The 17,319-nt window shown below is 34.6% G+C and overlaps 1 protein-coding gene across 3 annotated transcripts in view; it reads right to left on the bottom strand.

The window, feature by feature from the left end:
• Positions 1–194: 194 nt before the first annotated feature.
• ANGPT1 (angiopoietin 1) overlaps positions 195–17,319 on the bottom strand; it is a 258,861-nt gene continuing 241,736 nt past the window's right edge. For 2 of the 3 annotated variants that reach the window (XM_008065156.2, XM_021716105.1), the window contains 2 exons: positions 15,888–16,018; positions 2,100–2,773 (listed from right to left, as the gene is read on the bottom strand). In XM_008065156.2, coding sequence (XP_008063347.1) covers positions 2,613–2,773; positions 15,888–16,018 — 292 coding nt within the window. In that variant the 3' untranslated portion in view covers positions 2,100–2,612. Of the gene's footprint in view, positions 2,774–15,887; positions 16,019–17,319 lie in introns of all 3 variants that reach the window. The other variant, XM_008065155.1, reaches the window with a different exon arrangement.

The following is a 17,319-nucleotide window of genomic DNA, read 5'->3' on the forward strand; positions in this document are numbered from 1 at the left end:
CGCGGGCTCAGGCAATCCACTCACCTCAGCCTCCCAAAGGCACGGGATTACTGGCTGAGCAACCGAGCCTGGCTAGGCTACTCATTCTTATTTCATCCCAGACCAAAAGCTTTTCAAAGATTCAAGTTATAGTTCACTTGGTAGATATTTTTTCAGTGATTCCTTATTTTCATAATGAGATGAGGTTGCACAAATATTATTTTCAATTTTTAAAATCAATGTTGTGATTGAAATGAAGAAATTTGAATAAAAACCATGGATTTTATTGAAATAAAAATTTAAAGACAAAATTCGAATGCCTAATTATCCTATTCTGAAATAATTAAATGCAAAGGTTATATATGATAAATTTCTATAAGCATGTAAGCATTACACAATGCACATAATGGAGTCATAAATCATTTTATACTTTTATTATAAATAATTGAAAACAATATCTCATTTTTAAAACCCAGATAACAAAATGGTAGATATCATGCTTTCTTTTTTTCATTATTTTATTTTATTTTTGTAATATGAGTTTAGAAATAGTTTTTTATCCAGACTGGTAAAAAAAAAATTCTGTAGAAACACAACAGAACAAAACACTCATTCTCTTTTACCTAAATGGAAACAATCAAGAAGATTTTTAGGGATGGAGACTTAACTGTGCTATGAAGGAACCATCAAGAACAGAAAAATTGTATAATACCTGCAAATATCATTTGTAAGACAAAAAAAGATTTGTATACAGATACATAAATATAAAAAGACTTAGTAGTAAATTTTTAAAAACAAATTATTAAAAATGTGAACAGCTTTATCCTCTCAAATGGAGGAAAGCTAGTAAGGCATGGTAAATCAAGCACCCAACTCTGAAATTGGTATTATTACCTTGAAAAAAAAAGTTATTTTCTAAGAAAGAAGACTCAGTATATATTTCAATTCTCTCATCCCATAATAACCCATATATTTTTAAAAAACTGTCCACTATTGTAATCTTGAATACTTAGAGGCAGAGAGTAATTTTTTTATAAAATACTGTAATAATTTCAAGTTCCCACAAAAATCTGTGCCCAAAATTTCACTTAAAATAGAATATCCCATAGAAATACTTTCATTGAGAAATTTATAGCAGATAACAGTCAGAATTTCTCTTAATTAGTCAGATAACTGTGATTTATTTTCTTTGTGTGTATGTGTGTTTCCCTTACATATAATATACAATGTTTTTACAATTTTCTCCACTAATGATAATAATTTTTAAAAATTAAAAATTGCCTTAGAAAGCAGACTGAAGAAGAAAAATATGAATAGTAATGTGTTTCATCAAGCAATATAATAGATTTCTTGGAGCACTTGTGTTTATTTGTATTAATTAAGGACAACATTGCATATTTCAGATTTAATAGCTATGAGGTTTATCATGGATATAAACATGCTAAGTACAATGGTATTTATAATTATTTTATTTTTCATACACTTAAAAGTGTATCTTCTATAGAAGCTGGAATAGGATGAATCTGGTAAACATGTTAAAATTTAATTTAGTAAGAAATTACAGGGTGTAGAACTGAAATTCTAAAAATAACGAATGTATCTTAAAATAATGAAGTTACCCATATGCATACACATGCAAGATACTGTAAAATGAACTCCTCCAGTTTACTTGGTTTTTCTCCAACTTAATATACTCCAAAATACTGCTTTCTGGTATTATATCAAAGGAAATATTAAATGCATGTATATTATTTTAAGAACTTGATGATATATTTCTCATTCTTCAAACTTTACTCAGGCTATAAATATATTTATATATCAGTCAGTCAGTTTTAAAAATAAATGAAAGCCATAGTAGGGGGATAGTAATTTTTTTACCTCATAAGTCCTTACTTGAGTATGTCAATTTAAAAAAAAAGTCAAAAAAAAAATCAAAGAGTAATAGAGTTTGTTTCTGCCTCACATTGTTAATATCCATGTTCTATGATTGATTATAGCTTGCAAAACTGGAACTTGCATTTGAAGATGGGTAAACCAAATAAACTATTAAGTATGATGTCGGAACTGGGCTTCTGAAATCCATTAACATTTAACCAACTCAGAGGAATGTGATGTTTTTCCTGAACTCTTATCAGAATTGTGTAACAGAATAAACATATTTGTTAGTAGGTTTGCATAGATATGACACCTTTTCACTGGTGTAATAATACATCTTTTCCAAAAGATTATGGCAGGCCTGTTTCTATTCTTTGTGTATATTCTATTTTTATTCATTTTTCTGCTTTACATGACATTAACCATATTTATCATCTGGCTACTGTAGTTTCAAAATAAGATCCAGTAGTAGTTTGAAGCACAGCAAGCTGAGCAGTTTCTTCCCTTTTTAAAGCATGGCAGTCAGTGGCATATTCTATAGTCAAGCCATATGAACGTGGTGGCCCCAAGTAGAGACTTTCGTGAACTCAGAAGGCTACAAATCCACAGTCAAGAACCTTGGTGACTTCACATGACCAACACGTGTTGCTGTTAAGGGAGACAATATTGTTTGCTTCAGAAGTTTTCAAGCAGTTTCTCATCTGGCAGCTTCTCCAGATTTCTTTGTTGCTTTTGTAATTGCTTCTGACATTGTGCTTTCAAAAATCCAAAGGTCGAATCATCATAGTAGTGGAACGTAAGGAGTAACTAGGCCCTTTAAAGTAGTGCCACTTTATCCCATTCAGTTTTCCATGATTTTGTCCCGCAGTATAGAACATTCCATTTAGATTGGAGGGACCACAAGCATCAAACCACCAGCCTGAAAAATTAATTCATAATGAAAGAGAGAAGGAGAAGAAACAATTATAAGTAAATGAAACATTTGGAAATGATGGGATTAACCGATGGGAAATTTGTTTGTACTTATGATTATTTGCAAATAGAAGGCATTCAATAAGTCTTTCTTATTTTAAATGACTTCTGATTTAGGATTTGCATAAACAATCAGAGAAAGAAATGTTTTCATGAAAACCACTTTAAATGTGATGTAACTGAAATTGTGATGCTGGGAAGGCTCTGGCCTTCAGGATACAACATAAATCATACCTGAACTTATATATAAGACAAGTGCAGATACCCATGAGAGACATTCCACCTTATGATTGTTATTGGCAATAGAACAATATTTTATTAGTGAGGAAATTCGGAAACTTAGACAACCAACTGACATCTAAATAGAAAGATTTTCTCTATCTGCTTTATAATTTTGTCAAGAGCTAGTTCTAAGTTGCTTCTAAAATTAACTGGATACTATACAATGATTATAATGCTAAAATAGACTTTTAGTTAATGTCCTCTCTAGCCAGGCTCGGTGGCTCAGCCTGCAATCCCGCGCCTTTGGGAGGCTGAGGTGAGTGGATTGCCTGAGCCCGCGGGTTTGAGACCCGTCTGGGCAGCAAGACCTCATCTCTACAATAAATCAAAAAATCAGCTGGGCGTGGTAGCGCATGCCTGTAATTCCGGCTACTTGGAAGGCTGAGGTGGAAGGATCGCCGGAGCCCAGCAGGTGGAGGCTGCGGTGGCCAGGAGCAGCCATTGCACTCCAGTCTGGGCGACAGAGTGAAACTCCAACTCAAAAAAAAAAAAAAAAAATGTCCTCTCTATAGAGTATAACGACACGGTGGATATTCATCAACAGTAGTCATATATTTACTATATAGTAATATTTTATCTATGATTAAGTGCTTTCCAAACTTAGTAAACAGAAAAACAACTGGACGAGTAATGTGGAAATCCTGTACTTGCATAGCTCCCCGTTAGGATGACTGGATAACTCAGTTTCTTTTTTATGAATTAAGTTCTTAGATTTTTAAATAAAACAGTACTTTTTCCCCTCTCCTGAAGTAACACTACTGAATCTTTAAGGAGAGATTTATGCCAGAGACATTCTGGCATATTTTTTATTTGGATACAGTTGACCTCTCTTTGATTACAGACTTCTACCTCAGGGACTAATAGCTAAAGAAAGAGAAAGCTGTACAGCTGATGTTTAACTGTAACATGAGCACCATCTTGTAGAAACTTTAGAAAAAGTTAAATGAAGGAAAACTCGTTCTCATTTTTCAATTCTGGAAGATGAATACAGCTGAGTTATGTTTATAAAGTCACATGAGAGGCCTAACAAGCTGGATTAATCACGAATTCATACCGGGGAACTATATAGTATGTCTGATGAATTTAGAAAGACACTATATTCAGTGCTGTTTTACCAACTGTATGCAAACAACATAAATGTTAATGCAGTCAAAACATGAGAGACAAGAAGGTTCTTGTTTGGCAAAGAAGGAAGAACTGTAACATTCGACCTTTTTTTCCTCCTTAAGATTAATTCCTCCAATATTTAATCAGTACAGCTAGTAAAAGTATGCTATTTATGTTACAAAATATATTCTAATACTGGAAAATTTATTTACCCAGAAGACTTTTTCTAAAGGACTAAAACGAAACTCTAAATGAAATTCAACATGATAGCTTCTGTGTTTTCACTTTTCTCCTCCTTTTCTGTGCCCTTCTTGAAACACCACTCTTGCAACATATTGATGAGCCTTTCAAAGTCCTTCAAATATCCACCATAGTCTCTCAAGCAAACACACTTATTCTTCTATTGAGACTGACAATAAATCATAGAATGATATTCCAATCTGCATTAGAGTACTCATGGTAAAAAAGAAAAAATATGTGATTTTGTTTATTTGGTTTATAGAAAGTCATGTGTCCCAAAGGAGTGTGAAAGGACATGTCTGTTGCAACAACAGCCTGGCAATAAAGGGCACAGGCTAAAGGATACATTCAGTGGGAAACTGGGTGTACTCAGGAAAGAGACAAGAAACAGTAGGAGCTTGTGAGTGAATCAGATAAACTGGTCTTATGTATTTTCTCTAATGAGTAGGGTAATGTTTGTGATAAGGAGAATGGCATTTTGGAGACATAGAAAGAAGGTCACTTGGCTGGGTCATGGTCAGCAAGAGGACAGTCGTCTGAAGCTGAGATGATCCACAGACTGGATCACCTAACATTTTCTTCATCATCCTAAAAGCATTAGAAAGTCATAGCTTATATAATAGCTCTTGCCTCATGTTTGGTACTTTACATAGCAGAGTTTGGTTAATGAATGACTGGCACATGGCAGCAGGTTTATTGACTGACCGATGGACTTTGACTGATTGACCAGTCATTGTTTAGTAAACTACTTAGTTTACTAAAAAGCTGTATTTGATAGGCATGCCAACATATAGCATCCATACTTATTGTATTCATTTTCTTTTATTTACCCTTCAATATGTAATTATTGTGAAATGTTGTTATACAATACTCAGCAAAATAATTATGGTTCTTACCCTCATGGAACTCACTTCTAATGTGAGAAACAGGAAAAAAATGTAATCAAATAAATAAAATAACTACAGATCCTGACCAAAAAATGGCATGAAGGAAATAATCAGGAGCTCTGAAGGAGAATAACTCAACTTTTCCCATTCATTGAAGTTGATATTGAATGAACTGAAGTTAAAGAGGGAGAAAGTCCATGAGGATGGGAAAAGACTCTTCTAAGTTTCTTTTTAAATTTTTTTTATTATAAAGATGTGGGGTACAATTCAGAGTTAGGTATACAAACATTGATTATGCAGGTACCCTTGTTGATGAGGTATGCCCCTCCCTCCCCTAGCAATTTCCCTTAACTCCAATCCCAACCCCCCCGACAGTTTCCCATTACTACCAAACACTTTCTTATAGCATTATAATTATTCAAGGTCCACTTATGAGTGAGAACATATGGTACTCTGTTCTTTGTTTCTAAGATAAGTTTTAAGGATCAAATAAGATGACACACTATTAAAGCATGTAAAATCTCTATCAGAGAGCAATTTATAATAAAAATGATGAATTGCTCTCTGATAGAGATTTTACATGCTTTAATAGTGTGTCATCTTATTTGATCCTGACCTCATCTCTACAATAAATCAAAAAATCAGCCAGGCGTGGTAGCACATGCCTGTAATTCTGACTACTCGGAAGGCTGAGGTGGAAGGATCGCCGGAGCCCAGCAGGTCGAGTCTACAGTGGCCGGGAGCAGCCACTGCACTCCAGTCTGGGCAACAGAGACTCCAACTCAAAAAAAAAAAAAATGATGAATTAAGATGGCAAAAAATGAAATAAATGAACAATTATTTCTTATGACAATTTCAATTCTATTATAAAGTATTATAGCACATGCAAATGCTGTGAAGAAGAAAGAGCTAGGTGTTTTTAGAGACTGAAAGGATAGCAGTATAGCTGGTACATCGTGATGTATTACAGGATGACTTGTAGGAAATGAAGGTGGAAAAATAAGCAGTCTTGGTAAAAAGTGCAGAAAAGAAAAAAACAAACAGCCTCATTGCAAAATAGACAAAATATATGAGTAGACACTTCTCAAAAGAAGATATATGAGCAAACAACATATACATGAAAAAAAGCTCAACCTCACTAGTCATCAAAGAAATGCGTATTAAAACTACACTGAGATACCACCTAACTCCAGTCAGGACGGCCATCATCAATACCTCAAAAAACAACAGATTCTGGAGAGGATGCGATGAAAAGGGAACACTTCTACACTGTTGGTGGGAATGTCAACTAGTACAGCCTCTGTGGAAAACAGTGTGGCGATTCCTAAAAGATCTAAAAATCAACAAGCCCGCAATTCCCCTACTGGGAAGATACCCAGAAGAACTCAAATCACTCCATGAAAAAGATACCTGCACACATACGTTTATTGCAGCATTGTTCACAATAGCAAGAACATGTAACCAACTATGCTGCCCATCAAAAGAGGACTGGATAAAAAATATGTGGTACATATACATGATGGAATATTGTGCAGCCATAGAGAAGGACAAAATCATAAACTTCACAGTAGCCTGGATGGACTTAGAGTCTATAATACTGAGTAATATATCACAGAAACAAAGAAATGAGTATCATATGTTCTTACTCATAAGTGTACCTTGAACAATTATCGTAATACTATAAGAAAAGAATTGGTAGTAGCAGGAAACTGCTGTGAGGGGAAGAGGCAGGATTGGCAGTAGTGGGCATCTGCCAGGGGACTAGCACACCTCATCAACAAGAGTACCTGCATAATGAACATTTGTATACCTAAATCTGAATTGTACCCCGCATCTTTTAAATAACAAAATTAAAGGTCAAAAAAAAAGTTAAACAATGTTTGTAGGAAAGAAATGTATAGTTTAGTCAGTCTTCTTGTCCATTGTCAGGTGAACAAGTAAAACATTTTCTAGGAATGGGAACCAACATTTAACGAGAGAAACCAGATCTGCCAGGTTAAACATTATTTAGAGCCCTCATTCTATGAGATCTGCCAAAACCATCCTGAGCATATGTGGCAGCATGATGAAGGGGAGAAAATGAGTCTAGAATCAATTCCACAAATATTGAGCAATGGACAGAGCTTAGGTGAAACAAAATTCCTGACTTCAAAGCATGCACAGTTTTGAGTAGGTGAGAAACAAAATACGTTAAAAAAAAAGAAGAAGAAGAAGAAGAGGGCGGATAGCCATTAAACAAAGAGATGAGGATAATCCTATGGAAATATAGAGGTAGAAAGTCCTAACTGCCTGGAGAACCACAAAGCTCATTCATTCAATAGCTACTCTGGGTCCTGAAGGATGGGTATGAGTTCACTGGATAGAAAGAACTTCTAAACACAGTCTTTGCTCTGGAAGAGCAGGAAGAATGTCTGCCAGCAGTGTGGCTTGGCTGGAGTGCCAGTGGGTAAGGGGTTGGAGAATACAGGGCTAGAAAAATAAATAGGAGGGAGAACATAGAGGTTTTAATTACACTCTTAGAAATTTTCTTGTGGGCAATGGGGAGCCTGGAGAGCGCCAGAATAGTTAGAAGACTTTGACTTTGATGCTGACTTCATTAATCAATAACCCAGAGCAATAATACCAATAATATTTGATTTTTTTTAATAGTTACTGGGAACATATTTATACGTACTTTCTCATTGTATCCCCAAAATAGCTTTATGTGTTATGGCAAATACCATAAAGATACCCATGCTCACGGTGTTTGAGTAACTTTTCTAAGGTCACAGTGATGATACATGGTTTATAATGTCTGACCAACCATTTCCACAGCACAATTTTAGGGATCAAATGAGATGATGCACTATTAGAGCCTGTAAAATTCTATCTAAGTGTTTGGTATATGTTATCTAGGAAATGGGGCAGAAAGTTTTGGGAAAGAACAAAAGGGATGAGATCTTGTGGTGCATCAAAGTAATTCAATAATGAAGACAAGGTCATCATTGCCAACATAATTTCTTATTTGCTTGGTGGGGTCTATTAGAAAAGAATAAAAATAATTTGGAGCTAACATGGAGTACAGTTACACAATGTCCATATTATAAAAACGTGGTATTTAAGAACCTAACATGGGCTTTTTTATCAATGTTTTGTTTTGATTTCCTGAGTAATCAAACAGCTTGAAATGTTCCATTAACTCTTTATCTTAAGATCAGTGGTTCATCAGAGAGCAATCGATAATAAAGACAATGAATCAAGGTGGCAGAAGATAAAATAAAAGAGCAATTATTTCTCATAACAATTTTGATTCTATTATAAAAGATTCTGAACTTCAAGGTAAAAGTAGTTATTTCTGTGCAGTAAGTATTCTCTGTTTTCTCTGACACATGTTAAAACGAGCTAGACAAAGGAATTTTTCATATAAAATATTTCAGAGTTTGTCCACTTTCTACTTTTCTTTAAAATAAGTTAAGCATGGCCAGGTATTTTCAACATGAATCCTGCTAAGATGTGGTCTAAAGCAGGCGAAAGTACAGCAGAATCCTGGTTTCTCATATGTATGTTTGGAATTGGTAGGTGCTCGTAGATACCTAGCACATATGAAAAGTCTGTATTGAATGAAAATGTTCTGTATGTATGTTCAGAGGAGTACGCCTGGGCATGAAGTTGTTTTATGACATGATACACAAAAAGTCTGGATTATATATTCTCTGTGTCTTGTGGAAATATTAACTGTGTACTTGTATGTACCTGGGAATAACAACTAAGAAATATGCTGAAGACGCTAATCCAGGAAATGCACTTTAAGACTAAAAGAACTTGGTGATGCAAGCAAAGGATGAAGAAAGCAACTTCCATCTGCTATTGGAACAACTGATAAACTGTCTCAAATGTTTTAAGGCTGGCAACTGCTGACTTGTCCTTTGCCAAGCATTTTTCTTCATAACCTGTAACCTCATGTATATTTTAATAAGAAATCTGAGATGCATGTTTTTAATTCATTTACACTTAACTCATTAAAATTTAGTTTTGTAATAACTATCCCAGGCCTTTAAAAACCATTTGATTCTTTTATCTTTGAAGCAGAAAATTCACATTTTATTGCTAATAAATGAAACTTTGCCCAGAAAATAGGAATTTGATTCTAAACTTTGTAGTCAGGAAGTTCACATTTATTTGAATGCTAGTTAAGAAACCCAACTCTCAAATTCTTCTGATCCTAAACAAAACGTCTCTCAACACTTTTTTTTCCAAGGTAAAAAGTACAGCAGAATGAAAAGGTATAATTGTGTCTGTGGATTTCTTTTATTCATTTTCAATGCATGCATCCTAATCAGCAATATGCAAAAAATTAAGATTTGGGTCTCTCCTCAGTGATGCTAAACTGAATTGATTTGGGCCATTGTTATTTGTAGAATCAGAATGGAAAAATCATTTGATGAGTTTATGTGTATAAAGTTAGCCCTACCCATAGCTGGGCTCAAGAAGCAGCTGCATGGGTTTTGTGTACTGGAGGCAAAAGACCTTTCTAGATGTCTGCATTCCTTCTGTCATCTCGTACTATATCCCCTTCAGACCAAGGAATTGGCTTTTTTTTTTTTTTCTCTTTTCTCTTCGTTTTGTTCCAAAGATGAAAAGTTGTTTATCCTGGACTGCAATACTGAATTAATTTAAAATTTCTAGGTATTTTCTTACTGTTTCTTCTCCCTCGGACTTCATTTCACTTTTAACCATGCTTAAGTGAGGAAGTGCTTCAGAAAAGATGCTGCAAACAGCAAAATAGAGCTCTATCATTCTCTTTAAATGTCCTTCCTTTTAAAAGTGGCAGTAGAAAGAGTAGACAAAACAAAGTGTGCTGGAGGTTGAGTACTTGCATTCAAATTCTACCTCTGACACAGATTCTGTGAACTTTGGCAAACTATGTAACTTTTCTGTATCTCAGTTCTTTCCAAAGGTACTATTGTTGTCTCTACTTCAGAGGGCTTGTGGGAATTTAAGTTCTTCAATATAAATCATTTAGGGTAATACAAAAATGTTGGTAAGAGCTTAATAAATATTTGTCATCTTATTCTTAGAGTACAATACAAATACAAGTAATTGGGTATTTCTCATCTGCTGTCAATGCTTAGCATGTCCTTCCTGGGTTATTAGAAATGCCAAGATGATTATATTTGCCCAAAGATCTTGTTACTTCAACATCATTCACTGGTTGAAGAAGCTGTTAGCTTCCCTCATTTTCTTTGTCTTCTTCAAGATTATATGGCAGGCAAAGCAAGCATTTATCAACTCTCTGCTGTTAGCATCTGGAAACTTCTAGGGTAAACTAAGAAATTTATGTGTATGGTTTTATCCTCTCTTTAAGAACTGAACTGAGAAATATCCTTTGTTAGCTTTAGAAAGTCTTGCCTGTCAGCTGACATGGTTTATGCGTGGGAAAAGAAGTCAGAGTTTCTACCGCAACAGATTCTTTCTATAGAAGGTTAGGTCACATTGTCACATAGTTTTTATTTTATGTACTAAATACGGAAATTGCATTGAAAGAAAAGTACAATACGGAATGTAAAACAATAACATGTTTGTTTAGTTTTTGTTGTTAGTAACCTTTAATACTTATAGTTTACAACAGACTTTTAGGAATAATTATTTTTTATTACAATCGTAATAATTATAGTTTAACAATTGTATCTTAAACAGGCTTTTAGAAATAGTATTTTGAAAAATCCTAATTTAGTACTAAAGACCATGGTTTAGTTCCTTAAATGATTTTCATTGTCTTAATTTTGGAATCAGAATTTTTTAAATATTTATTTTTATATACAAGAAATCTATACAAACAAATCATGCATTGCATAAGATTACATTTTCATTTTCTTCATGTTAAATAGTAGATAAAACTACTTAAGTTTTAAATGAAATTTACCCCTTTTGGGGAGCTCAGAATAGAATAATAGGAACTTTCCTAAATGACTAGGAAAATATTTCCTATAATCACCTTTCAAGTGTATTCTTTCCAATAAAGAAAAATATGGATTTGCAGTAATATCTTCTATAAAGAAGGACAACTATGGACAAAACTTCAACATTTTCCCAAGTTCAATAGCAATTACACAGCACGTATAACTCTAGCTTATAGATCTGTGTTGACAATTTATCTCTATTTTATGGCTAATTAAGGAGTGCTTTTGATATAGATGCCCCTGTTCAGTAAGAAATGTGCAATGAAACACAAAATTACTCAATATTAAAACTGGCTTTTGATATTGAATTACTGGCTTTCTTGTAAGGTAGGATTAGTAGTTGACCCTCTTAACAAGTACACATACTTCTGGGAAAGGGGATGTCAAACATTGTGCTATTTCTATTGATGCAAATGTATGATTTTTTTTCAGTCTAGGATGTCTCCTTTCAACTTCACAATGTACGACAAATTACCACTTATGCAAGAAGAGTAATTTACTAGTTTTCCCTATTAGCAATTGTATTAACTACATGGGATCATAGACTCTTAGGAACAGAAGAAAACATAAGAGGCTTTACTAGACCCATAACTACAAAAATGCATAACTAAACTCTTTCAAATAAATAGGCTTTTATTCTTTTCTTGAAGATGTTCATGACTAGTAATGCATAATCCTCCCTGGTAACTCATTCTAGCTTTGGATCCCTGACACTCCATTTAAAGTTGCTTCTCCCTTCCTCTAATAACAAATTCATGTTATATTTTCTCCACAGAACTTGTTAGGGTTTGAAATGTTTTTATTTATTGTTTACTTTTTGCTGACAATCTCCCTCAATAGAAGTAAACTCTATTCTGTAGTACTCATTTCTGTAATAGTAGTTGACCCTCTTTGTAGATACTCGTAAAAATACATCAAATTGATAGAAGAAAGTTAAGAAGTTGGGATGTTAGGAAAGAAGAAAAAAGATCAAATTGTTCTACCTTGTGTCTAGCTGAAATACCTTCTGCTTTCAATTAAGCCTATCTCTTGTTGTTCAGTCTTAGACAGATAAGAATAATAAGGATACCACAATCTCCAACAAAAATCCCTTCATGTACTTGAAGAAAACCAACTAGGACAGTTAGTGGGCAATAAATCTTACTTTTACTCTGAATTCCTTTTAGAAACAAAGGAAATATACATATAAATAAAGAAGATAAAACAAAGCTTTAATCGAAGATGACAAAGAGCCATGAGTTACTAGTTTCAAAGAATATGAAGACTCATTACTTAAAAGAGTCAAATACAAATATATTAAAAAAAGAAGAAGAAGAAGAAAGGAAAAATCATTAGATGAAAAAAGTGGTTCTAAGGGAAAATTTGACAGAGAATAAATTGTGGCGGTGGAAAGTGGCTAAGTAAGGACATAAGTTCCAGGCAATATTCCAGTCACCTGGACTGTCACTGATATTCATCCTTATGTTCTCCAGCTCTTAGCTATCTAAATTCCACATTTTAGCTTTGCAGAGTGAATAACTTTGCAAGACCTGGATTCCTTCAAAAGGATATTTGATAGGGTAATGGTTTTTCACAAAAATATATTTACTTAGACTATTCCAGTCTGAGCAATAGTGGAAATTTTCTGTCCCCAACGTAAGTGTTTATTAGCGAGTAAGATGTGGATCCAGGAATGATTATGGATGAAAAAACATGACAAAGTTCAGTCATTTAAAGTAGAAATAAAATCATAAATCTGAGCAAAAAAGTTCTCATTGACAACATGTGCATTCTCCTCTTTGCTTCACTCCATATTTTTATTATTATGACAGGAATATGAATATATTGGAACATTCTTCTAAGGACACATTTGAAATATTTTACTGTTGGTCTTTTATGTATTGTGTTTATTTGGTACGAAAAATTATCTGTAAAAATAAACATGGAGAAAATGAAGTGTATTTCAACATTAAAATGGCCAGGAAACCAAAAAATCAAATTCCTTATGTCTATATATAAAATTGCTGAAAATTTCATTTACAAGATCAGGGAGGTAATGAAAATAAAAATTTCCTTTCAGGGAAAAGTTCAAGACCTACCATGTGTGTACCATGTTTTAAACATACTAGAGACCAGGTTTGGTGTCTCAGTCTGTAATCCCAGAACTTTGGGAGGCCAAGGTGAGTGGACTGCCTGAGCCCGCGGATTTGAGAACAGCCCGGGCAACTTGGCGAGACCTTGTCTTTATAATAAATAAAAATTAGCCAGGCATGGTAGCAACACAAGCCTGCGGTTCTGGCTACTTGGAGGACTGAGGCGGAAGGATCGTTGGAGCCCAACAGGTCAACTCTGGGGTGACAGTGTATGTGCCACTGCACTCCAGCCTGGGAGATAGAGTGAGACTCCAACTCAGAAAAAAAAAATACCAGAATTATAGCAACAATTTTGGGGGCTGTGTAGTTACAAAATTACATATAGGAAACTCTTAAATATTTGATGAAATTGAATGTGATACCAAGATAATATATTCAAAGCTTAAAAAATATGACAGAGGCATACTAATAATAAGTTGGTTTTGACAATACGGGGGCTGGTCTCACACTTAAATGATGTCAATATAGGTGGCATGGATGGGGATCAACGGGCTGTGATTTGGTAATTGTAGTAATGTAGGGGCTGGGGATGGGGAAGAGTATGCAAAGATTTTCCCCAAAGTTTTCTTCCTTACTTTTCCATGCTCTATCAATTGATGAGGGTAAAAAAAAAGTCAACCTAATGGTTTATTTCATTGGCTTTAAATTTTAAAAGTGATATAAAGTGTTACAAGATGATCACTCATTCAGTCATGCACTATATTTCCTATTGCATTTCTATGTATCACGATCTACTGTGCTAGATTTTAAGGATGAAATGGCAAACATTAACTGACTTTTTATTTCCTTATGTACTAAGTAGAGGTGAATTTCTCACCCTGCTGTTTCATAGAGGTTGTCTGGAGTTCAAGTAAGATGGTACAACATGTGCAGTAACATATAATAATGTATAATAATAATGGTAGTAATACAGTATCTGGGGAAGAAAACTATTAGATTTGAACCGGTTTTTGCTTACTAGTATGAAAGCATGTTTTGTTATAGAATAATACAAAAAGTGTATCAGGAGTGTTGAAGATGGGAATGATTGCTATTACAGTAAGAGAAGGAAACAACACAAAAAATGTATTAAGAAAAACACTGAAAAAGAGGTTTTCCTGACAGTTTTGCTTGGTGCCAAGTCCTTTCTGCCAGAGTCTGTAACATTCTTGATTTACATCATTTACCATCAGGTTTTAGCTTAGTGTTTCCTAAACTTTAGTCAGTTGTGTATCAACTTCACAGATTTTGCTATATCCATTTACAACTTTTGTTAATATTTAACTAACATTTTTTAAGTCAATTATTTGTTAGATACAAAATATTGTGAATGCATTTTAAAATTAAACATTTCTATTTTTAAAAAGAAACCAGTATAACTTGTTATAATAGAAGGTAGATATAAAACATGTAAAATTAAAACAAAATAATGTTATTTAATTCTAGGTATATGGCATTGCCTAGCCAAGGCTCTGAGACTAAAGACGAGGATCTGCTCCTTCTTTGCTAAGAAAGTTGATTAGGACCAGGTACAGTGGTTCATGTTTGTAATTCCAGTACTTTGGGAGGCCGAGGCAGGAAGATTGCTTGAGTTCAAGAGTTTGAGACCAGTCTAGGCAACTAAGCAAGACCTCATCTCTACAAAACATACAAAAATTAGCCAGGCATGTGGTATGTTCCTTTAGTCCTAGCTACTCCAGAGGCTGAGACGGGAGGATTGCCTGAGCCCAGGAGGTTGAGACTACAGTGAGCCCTGATCACGCTACTGCACTCCAGCTTGAGTGACAGAGTGAGACCCCAACCAGAAAACAAAAACGAGGGGAGGGATAAGTAAGTGCTGAAGAAGTGCTACAGACATGCTAGCACCATATCGAATATCTACCTTTGGCAAAATCAGAAAGCTGTAAAACTATTGAAACTACACAAAAAGGATTAACTTTCTTACTCTATGATATGATATTGCTTAATGGTGTCTCCTATGCTAGCTAAAATAGCTTGCAAAGGTTAATACCATGGAATGGAAACCCCGGTGTAGCTAGTCTGAAAGGCATAACCTTAGGTTTAACTACACTTTATTTTTCTTAGTGCTTTTCAATTAAATGATCATTTAACTCTACTACACAGTTGCAAAGTACTTTGTAAAAAGTCATTGCTAGATGTACTGAATTCCCAAATTATTGTTTGTTCCAGTAGGGATATTGTGGTGATTATTTAGAAGATAGAATAATTGTGACTTCAAAAGGCTTATTTTTTTTTTCCCAGAACCACACTTAACACACCCCCATTATAGTTGCTGGGGAGAGGACAAATTTTTAAATATGCTAGCAATATCTTGTACAAGAACACAGGGTAAACTAGTGGGCAGTATAAAATGAATCTCTAGGAACTCGCTCGTAAGTTTTCTGACCAGAATATCATACTCCTTCCGCATAGATAAGAAACTCAAGCCTTAAACCAATGAAACATAGCTTAGCAAAGAGCCCCACAGGACTTACCTCCTGTTAGCATGAGGGCACACTTGCACATACAGTTGTCATTATCAGCATCTTTAGTGCTGAAATCAGCACCATGCAAGATCAGGCTGCTCTGTTTTCCTGCTGTTCCAGTGTGACCTTTTAAATACAACCTGAAGTTAAAAAAGAAAAAGAAAAAGATAAGCCATCTGACAGAATAACAGAACCCAGAAAACCAGCTTTGTAGAATGTTTGCCTTTCCCATTATTTTCTCCCTTCCTTGAACTTGGGCCTTCCAATAGACCACTGTAAGATCCAAGCTATTTGGACCAAAAGACAAAGGAAGGGAGGAAGGGAGGAAGGAAGGGAGGAAGGAAGGGAGGGAGGGAGGGAGGGAAGATGAAGCAAGGAAAAGAAAGAAACAAAGAAAGCAGGAGAGAGCAAGAGAGAAGAAAGAAAAAAGATAAACAAAGGAAAAAGAAAAAGAAAGGAGGGAGAGAAAAGGGAGGAAAGGAAAAAGGAGGGAAGGAAGGAAAGGACTCTAAATAACGAATTGATACAATTATCTGTCTTTTGTGCTTGGCGTTTATTTCACTATGTATACTCAAACTCATATGGTTCTTTAACAATGCAGGGTACAAAAAGAAAGCAAATTTATGTCATTATTACATTTATTCATTTCTAAACAAAACTTCTTTTTAGAGTTTCAATTTAGCATGTCACTTCATTAATATCTAATACTGCAGATATGCTAAACATTATTATTAATGGAAATACAAGTAAAAAGTCTCATTAATTGAGGACTTTGCTATGTGCTACGAACTCTGCTAAATGATCTTCAGCTGTTATTTAATTTAACTTTTATTTTAAATCTATAATTTAGGCATTGATATCCCTATTTTGCATACCAAGGCTTAGGGAAGCTATATGAACTGGAATTTAACTATGTTTAGCTCTAAAACTCAAACTCTTAATCATTATGCATGCCCTGGACAAATATATGCTGAGCACAAACTGTGTACCAGATATTATTCTAAGCACTTCAGATATATCAGCAAACAAAGCAAACTAAAATCCATATCTTTAAGGGACCTGTATTCTAGTAACAGCTCTAAAATTAAGTTCAAAAATCCCAGTTGTTTAACCTTAAATATGGCATTCTTCAAAAGTCTACCTCATTCTTTGGAAACATCTTGTATATAAAATTTGCATTAACCTAGATCAGTGGCCATCCAACAATTGTCCATACAACAAATCATCTGATTGTGGAGAAAGGCCGATTCACTGGTACCAGAAAGTTTGTTTTCTTTTTTTTTTTTTTTTTTTTTGAGTTAGAGTCTCACTCTGTCACCCAGACTGGAGTGCAGTGACCACTCCCGGCCACCACAGCCTCGATCTGCTGGGCTCCGGCGATCCTTCCGCCTCAGCCTTCCAAGTAGCTGGAACTACAGGCATGCACTACCATGCCCAGCTA

Source organism: Carlito syrichta, unplaced genomic scaffold (genome assembly GCF_000164805.1).
Source record: "Carlito syrichta isolate Samal-C Ts95f unplaced genomic scaffold, Tarsius_syrichta-2.0.1 Scaffold308168, whole genome shotgun sequence".
Classification (NCBI taxonomy): Eukaryota; Metazoa; Chordata; class Mammalia; order Primates; family Tarsiidae; genus Carlito; species Carlito syrichta.